Raw genomic sequence first — 8,577 nt, forward strand, 5'->3', positions numbered from 1 at the left:
ATTCTGCAAACTGTTAATAAATCAATCAATCAATCAATCAAACCATCGTTGCCTGAAACGTGTGAGTGACCTCATAGACATATGATATACGCCTTCCTTTGTGGCAGACCCCTTTATAATTATATGGGCACTAGACGGGGAAGTAAGTATTCCTTTTCGGAAGGATGTATCAGTGATGTCATAACCTAGCGTCATTTAATGGAAGTTAGTTGTCCCGTGTTTCAACTTTCATCTGATCATGGTTTAATCACGACGCTAGAACAAAAATTTTCAAGTTCTGCCAAATGTTGCATCCCTGATCCCTGTAAGCTGTAAGAATATCTTATTATTGATAATACCGGTATATTATTAAACGCTTGACACGATGGGTGTCTTTGTGGGACGTCATCGACCCATCCTTGGTACGTTTGTTCGCGGAAGTGTTAACTCAAGTCAGTGTTGTTGTGACTGAAGTCAGATGTAGCGTTTAACGTCGTGCTTGAATGTAAGCGTTCTAAATCTATACCACACACACACACAACATCTCTCTGTCATGAACAGGATCCAACTGAAGCGCTCCAACATCCTCAGAATGGCTCTGAGCGGCTCCTCCGGCTCCACGGAGCAACCCGATGGGGAGACTTTCGTCTTCAGAGCCGTGAAGATCGGCGTGGTGGTGGCGCTGTACTGGTTCATCTCCATCACCATGGTGTTCCTCAACAACTACCTGCTGGACAACCACGAGCTGGACGCGCCGCTGTTCGTCACGTTCTTCCAGTGTCTGGTGACCGTGGCGCTGTGCTGGGCCATGCAGCTGCTGTCCGCGCTGTGTCCGGGGCTCATCGACTTCCCCTCGGTCCGCTTCGACCTGAAGACGTCCCGGGAGGTGCTGCCCCTGTCCATAGTGTTCATCTCCATGATCACCTTCAACAACCTGTGTCTGAAGCTCGTGGGGGTCGCCTTCTACACGGTGGGACGCTCCCTGAGCACCGTGTTCAACGTGCTGCTGTCCTACGTCATCCTCAAGCAGACCACCTCCCTCAAAGCCATCATCTGCTGCGGGGTCATTCTAGGTGGGTTACAATGGCGTAAATTTGTAAAATAAGTCGGTTTTTTTGGGTGAACTACTCCTTTAAGCTATTGGAAATGAGCAGATCCACGGGGTTCTAAATAAATCCTTTAATAACAGGGCTTGAACAAAAAATGGGCCTTCATACAGGTCTATAACTCAGCCATGGCCATAGCCCCTTTTGGGACCCTCTGTTACCTTTTCTGAATTTTGGACGCGGTACCCTAGGGTCCCTCGTAGCTTAATCCACCCTCCACATAGGACACAGATTTACCCACTCTGTTCAAGGAGAGCCGCGGCGTCGCTTGAGTGTTGGTGAGATGTTTCAAAGATGCATAACAGCTATAGGAGATGACGGAAATGTGTGCGAAACCGCATTAACCGCCGATGCCGTTAAGTATTTTTAATCTTTTAAAAAAAAATGTTGCTTCGCTTAACTCCTCTCCTCTCTCTTCCTTGACTTCCTTATTGACTTCGCATTGTACCGCCTCCCGAGCGGCTACTGGCTAGCTGCACGTCCTAGTTACTGCCTCTGATTGGCCGACCACGTGCATGCAGGATGTTTATAATGCTGTTGTGTCGTGGGAGGCGGGACATGGGAAGTGAGGAAGAGATAATTTCAGCGAAGCAAAACTTAAAAAAAAGATTAAAAATACTTAACGGCATTGGCGGTTAATGCGGTTTCGCACACGTTTCCGTTGTCTCCTATAGCTGTGTTATGCATCTTTGAAACATCTCACCAACACTCAAGCGGCGTCGTGGCTCTCCTTGAACCAAGAGTGGGCAAATCTGCGTCTTATGGAGGTTGGAATAAGCTACGAGGGACCCTAGGTACCGCGTCGAAAATTCAGAAAATGTAACCGAGGGTTCCGAAAGGGGCTAACAAGGCCATTCACTGGAGCAGCTCGGATAGTTAAAATTTAAAAACCTTTATTAGGTGCAAAGTACAAAGGAGACATCTTCATCCAAGAGGTCTGAGGAAGGGCTTGAGTCCGAAAAGTTACCACTTTCAAGTATAGATACAACTGGGAGCAGTATATTGGTGTGCAGACTTTTATATTCTTGATATGGATGTGCATGTCTCTTGGCTGGTTTTCACTTTTCAGCCTCCTCTGAGTCTGCGACATCTTCATCCAAGCCATGACAAACACAGGCTAAGGTGGCATTTGAAAACTACTGAAACTACCTAGAGGTCCAAGATGGTAGACGGAATCCGAGACAGAGTGGATCAAAACACTTTTTTATTGAAAACTACGGACCTACAGGTTTTAAACGCTGGACGTGTCGCAAGCCGACCTGACAAGTGGGGCAGCCGGGTATAAGCACCTTAGATTTTGCATTTGTACATGTTGAGACTGAGCAATTATTTTTCCTCTGAACCTTAGACTCTCGTAGATTGAAAATGTCAGAATCAATAAATACATCTCCAGAGACTAAATCTTAGACTAATGATGTACGATTGTACGATGATAAGAGCGCCCCTCATTTCACATAGGCGTGATTTTTAACTGTTGGTATTGGCTAGAGTTGGTGGGATTTGATAAAGGTATGGGTGTTCCCAATAGGCCTACTAGCGATGTGATCAGTGTTTTGATTAGCGAGAGATTGAATTCATGTTTTTTTAGGCGACGATCATGCCTACTTCATCTCGTTATGAGCAATAATGTCAATGGATACCTGAGAACTCACCAGTTTACCAACTCGCTGCAGCGAAAATTCTTCATCAATGTCTTCATCGTTATGCTAACATGCTGTCTTCATCAGTGTAGTATGTCAACCCCACAGATGTTATAGTTCATTTCCAAAGTGATCAAATTATTTTGTGCAATTGAATAGTCGGCTAGATAATGATACAAAGTTGAGTATGTGAATACCAATGATAGTAGGCCTAGCAATTCAGGATATTGTTTGCTAATTAATTACATTGTTTCGGTACTTTGGTGTTTAAACTTTAGCATTCCTACTTCATCTAGTGTAAACTCTAAAACAACTATCCTCTCTCTCTCAATTCAATGCAATTTTAATTAAGGTGAAGTAAAACTAAAATGCACTAAACCGTGGCGAGTCGGAAAACTGGCGAGTTCTCCGGATACCATGTCAATTTGGCTGTTTCTTACGTGGACCTAGCGGTGGCTAGCAACAGAGCTAAAAAAAAAGCTTTTTTTTTTAAACGCTCGATTAATGCTAATTAATCAAATCTCGTAGTCACGAAGAGTCACAACAGATTTCCTGAAAAATAACGCTTTCAGACTACTTGGCTTTCATCTGAAGGTGACGATTTTGTTATTTCAAATCACTTTCCTCATAGAATACAATTGATGCAAATAGGCTTGTCACTTTTATTATTACATACTGTAATTGCCTAATCGCAATTAGATAATCGCGATTATTCTTAGTATTTTAAAAAATAGTGGAAATAGCAGATCTACAACCTCAAACGTGCGTAAGCTTGTAGATCGGCTATTTCCACAATTTTTGTAAAAGTATAAAGTTATTCAATTATGTCAGTTCATTTCTTTGTATATTTAGGTTATTTTTCATATCTGCCATATCGTCATGTAAAATGTCCCAATTGTGACAGCCCTATTTGATATGAACAATGACAATTGAAACTATGTGATCTGACTGAGATTGCCTGCATGTTTGTCTTGTGTTCAGGTGGATTCTGGCTGGGTGTGGACCAAGAGGGCGTGGCGGGGTCCCTCTCCTGGACGGGGGTGTTTTTCGGCGTGCTGGCCAGCGCCTGCGTCTCTCTCAACGCCATCTACACCAAGAAGGTGATGCCGGCCGTCGATGGCAACATCTGGAAGCTGTCCTTCTACAACAACATCAACGCCTGCGTCTTATTCATCCCCCTCATCATTGTGTTCGGCGAGGTGGGACGCCTCGTCACCTTCAGCCACCTCATGACCGCCAAGTTCTGGGGCATGATGACGCTCGGTGGAGTGTTTGGCTTCGCTATCGGCTATGTTTCGGGCCTCCAGATTAAATACACCAGCCCGCTTACGCACAACGTCTCCGGCACTGCCAAGGCGTGCGCTCAGACTGTCATCGCCGTGCTGTACTACTCTTCTACTAAGAGTCTGCTGTGGTGGACCAGTAACATGATGGTGCTTGGGGGCTCATCCGCCTACACCTGGGTCAAAAGCCTAGAAATGAAGAGGGTCCAGACGCCACAGGACACCGACAAGGAGAAGCTGCTGCCAGTGGAGAAGAGCGATCCTGGGGTGTAAATTGTCACATTAACGGGCTGCACAGATGGCTGTGTGGGAAGGACATTTTCACACAATGACATTTGGGATTAAAGCCCGACCGATGCCAGATTCTTGGGTCCTAGAGCACCCATTACTGATATTTTGAACAATATATTTTGTATATTTTTAGGAAAAAGAAAAACACCTAAGCCATTAAAAAAGTAAAAGTAAAAAACAGCCAATCACAATGCGACACCCTGTCAGCTTGTATATTGGTTCTTTTTTGTGGGGAAAATTCTGAAATGTTTGGAAAATCCTTCACCTGTTTGAAAGTGGTTCAAAATTGGGATACACTGGCAGCATAATTGCCGATGTTGATGTCATCAAAAAAAGATGAACATCTGCCGATAATATAGGCAGGGCCGTTTCTATTTGGGACACTAGTGCAATGCCCATTTTGGGGGCATTTGTGGAGAACTGCTCATCCGATTTTTCCGTCCCGATATCGATACCCATAACTTGCATTTTGATTCCATTTCACTCAGAGTTATGGGGTCCCTGAAATTAAAAGTTTTGAGAACCACTAACATCAACTGAAGCAATCAAAATATGACTGAATGAAATCTCATGTGATAAATTACGTGGTATCGGAGTGGCATAGACTGGCATACTCACCGATACCAGCATTTTAGACACTATCGGCACCTTTTCTGATACTGGTATCGGTATCAGAACAACTCTACTCTTCTGTAATAGCAATACACCTGCCAAATGTGGATCGGAAGAACGGTTCTGAAGATATGTGAAGGACATAGGTACATTTATAACTAGATACAGAGCTACAGTATGTTGCTGCAGAGATCTCAGTTGGGTAGATTGGTGGTTTGGTTTATGATTTATAGTTATACGTTTGACTTAGTGTGGGTCGCAGTTGTTGCCACATAATGATGGCCTTATATTGCTGTGTTTTTGTAAAGCTTTTCGCATTTCATTATCAATGAATTATTTGAAAATGAATGAAGTATATTACCCAAGTGTAACTTAACTTTTTTTAAACTTAGGGTATGTTTTGTATTTTTATTCATAGACGGTGTATAGGTATCGGTATATTTATTTTTGATTGACTGTGCCATAAAAAATGAAGTAACTTTCATATGACAACTACTGTTGATGTAAAGTACGTTAATTTTCTTTCATGACTTTAGACAAAAAGTCACTAGAATATTTATCTTTTTTTGTGTGTCTGGTTCAGGAGGTCTTTTATTTTGAATTGATGATGATGCCATTACACAATGTCATTGTGTAAGTGAGGTACATTATACTATATAATCTCATGTCGGTCAACAAAACCAACTGGGATATTTTGAATGTCTGAGACAGATTTTCTATTGCAATAAACAACCCAAAGTATTTGACTCATTGTAGCCCAGTGTCCTTATACTGTAGTGTAGACTGCCAATACTGAGCAGTATTTTACCTGTTAGTATAGTGTATGAATAATATGAATATACATGATTCATGAGACTACCCCCGGGTGGTCCTCAGTTGCCAAATCTTCGCAGCAGATCTACAAGCTCAAAACGGGCTTTGTGTGTGTGCGTGCAGTGCACGCTGCACACACTCCCTGGATGCCTGAGCTGAACCTCTGCCCCAAAAAGTTCACGTGGGCCTGTTATAGCACCACCAGAAGGCCAATTTTTGCAAAAAACATTTTGTCCAAACATCACGCATATCGGTACACACCGTCTCTATAACCATTAAATGTAGGTTTCGTTTGAACCCGGGTGTTCATTGGGTTCATCATCAGCCATTTATCGAAAACACGACCTGCATTCACCTTTATAACATTACTAAGCAATATGGATATACTGTTACGTGTTATATCTTTAATATTGCCCTGTTATAGAACCACCAAGAGAGAACTATAATATATTTAAAAAAGCATGTTTATATTACTTCTACACATTTTGTCCTAACATCACAAACCTAACGTTCCTATGCTGGTGGAGACCTGTGGCCCGAGGGACCCTTTTCATCCCAAAACTGAGCCGTGTTATAAAAAGAACTTGTAACAGACAGATAGAACTTGTAACAGATCTTTGCTACACAATTCCACACCACAGCCATGCAGCTTTGTTCCCACGTATCACACCACACGCAAGCTCAAATGCCTCCACATTTCACACAACACTTAAGTACTCTGGCAAGGTTATTGGCCTATTATCCCACTAATAATGTCTCCACATATTGTACAGTAAGCGTACATTGACTTATTATGCAACACCTCTGCTGGCTACTTCCTAAAGTGGTGCACCGTCATTATCGTCATCATTTTAGGCCCCTTTTAATTCCCTTTTTTCCCCCTCTCCACAACAGATTGGACTGATTCAGGCCACACACACACACAGGCCAGTGTACAGCTAACAGTATGGTACAGCACAGTACAGTATGCTACAGCACAGTACAGTACAGTATGGTACAGTACAGCACAGTACGGTACAGTACAGTACACTCCAATGCACAGCAATATGTGTGCCCCTGTATGTCTCCATGCATGTCTCCATGCATGGATGTTCACTTCAGTACGGCAACACATATACACACACACCCATTGACCACTGAAGCAGCAATCTTTCTACAGTACAGTACAACCAACCAATGACCACTGCAGCAGCAATGTTAGTACAGCGCAGTAGAGTACAATACTACGGTACAGATACCGGCCTTCTAGTTTCTACAATAGGGTATTTTTACTTTCTTCCATCACTGGGAAATTGCTGAATGATATCTACTTCTGTGTGATCACATTGGTTCTCAAAAGTGGTGTCCGGTGACTCCCAGTGGTCATTGGGGGTCTCCCAGTGGTCATTGGGGGTGCCCTTAAAGAATTGGCTAAAGTTCAAATAATGTGGAAAAAAAGCTTTGGTGGACCCTGGATCCCCTGTAGTAACTATTGGATCACTGAGGGGAGAGTGTTTAGCAGGTCCGCTGCTAAACAAGCTTCTAAACAAGAAGCTTGTTTCTGTTAGTGTTACCATAGCTAATTAGTTGCTTAGTATTAAAGGAATTGATGAAATTATGTGTAATTTTCCCTGGTAAAGCGGCAACTAGTCAGGATGAAGCATTGTTGTTTTGTGTTGTGCGATATGAAGTTAATATTCTGTTGTTATATTTGTTACACACACGCAAGCACGCACGCACGCACGCACGCACGCACGCACAAAATAAATAAGGAAAAAGAAAATGTATTAAATCATACAAATTAATTACCAAGGCATTGACCCATGTAGTATTTAATTAGTATTATTGCATAGTGTCATTTTTAAACCTAGAGGCTTTTATGGCCTGTTGATATGCAGACCTGAGTTAATTAAAAACTGCTGATGCCCTCACTCAGCCAAGAGACTCATTTGGGAGTTAAAGATGCCTTGGGCTTCACTAGCTTTTCCCCTCACACCTCAACCACATTAACTAGGTAAAAACAACACTGTTAACCTAATCCTCTTTATGTTTTCTGTCTCTGTTCCCACTGGAACCATGGCTTTTTCAGATATGTTGCATCATGGGCCTCTTAAAGGGCCTATGACATGGTCTAGATGCTATGGTCTTTTGCATTGGCCGCCAACGGTGTTGCCAATGCTTGCATTCGCTAACAATAATGTGGGTAACAAAAATGTGTCACGTCTCCATCTATCTATGTTAAGATCCCTTTGTATTTAACTTACTTATTAGGGGAAAAAAACGAATGGATGTTGTCGTATCTTATGACACGAGACCATACAAACTTAACCAAAACACTGGGAGAGCATTGAGATAATTGTGAGACAGCACGACAGCAGATTAGATGTTCCTCAGAGATGTTGGTTTATTTCGAAGTACACAGCATAGCAAAGCATGGCATAGGCTCCTCCAGCCTCACGGCCTCGGATCGACTGACAATTTGACATAGAAATCAACTTGCTTAAGTACAGTTTTACACAATACACATAGCTCCAGACAGCTGGCCCCCTAGATAGGTAGAGACCCTTTGATCCATTTCAACAGTGACCACTTTGAACCCCTGTTTTAGCATTTGATTGCTCTAGGTGTGAGTGTGTGACTCAGGAACTGAACTCAAACAAAAGGCACTGAAGAGCCATCCACACCCCGGGGGTCCCTAGCCAAGTGCTTGAAGTTTGAGACAAGCATCTCGGACCGACACCTCCAAATAGGATGAGCTAAAATAGGTCTACTGCATGTAAACACATGTCACATTTTGTAAGAGAACATGAGATATTGAAGAATTATGGATTCATAATTCACCACATTCCCCCTTTGACAAACTCTAGTCTGTCA

General features: G+C 42.7%; 1 protein-coding gene across 2 annotated transcripts; it reads left to right on the plus strand.

The window, feature by feature from the left end:
• The first annotated feature begins 229 nt into the window (after positions 1 to 229).
• slc35c1 (solute carrier family 35 member C1) lies at positions 230 to 5,657 on the plus strand. 2 transcript variants are annotated; one of them, XM_079497008.1, is made up of 3 exons: positions 230 to 401; positions 541 to 1,052; positions 3,707 to 5,657. In XM_079497008.1, exons 2-3 carry the CDS (start codon positions 572 to 574, stop codon positions 4,279 to 4,281), a joined length of 1,056 nt encoding a protein of 351 aa, XP_079353134.1. In that variant the 5' UTR covers positions 230 to 401; positions 541 to 571; the 3' UTR covers positions 4,282 to 5,657. The 2 variants fall into 2 exon arrangements, with proteins under 2 accessions (XP_079353134.1, XP_079353133.1); XM_079497007.1 differs by lacking the exon at positions 230 to 401 and having other exon boundaries at positions 412 to 1,052.
• Positions 5,658 to 8,577: the final 2,920 nt, after the last annotated feature.

This window comes from Electrona antarctica (assembly GCF_951216825.1).
Source record: "Electrona antarctica genome assembly, chromosome: 3".
Lineage (NCBI taxonomy): Eukaryota > Metazoa > Chordata > Actinopteri > Myctophiformes > Myctophidae > Electrona > Electrona antarctica.

Bases quoted from the DNA above. Each gene is read 5' to 3' on its own strand.
- slc35c1 (XM_079497007.1), top strand. From the start codon at position 533: ATGAACAGGATCCAACTGAAGCGCTCCAACATCCTCAGAATGGCTCTG. The intron at 1,053-3,706 runs GTGGGTTACAAT...TCTTGTGTTCAG, and splicing joins CTGCTGCGGGGTCATTCTAG to GTGGATTCTGGCTGGGTGTG.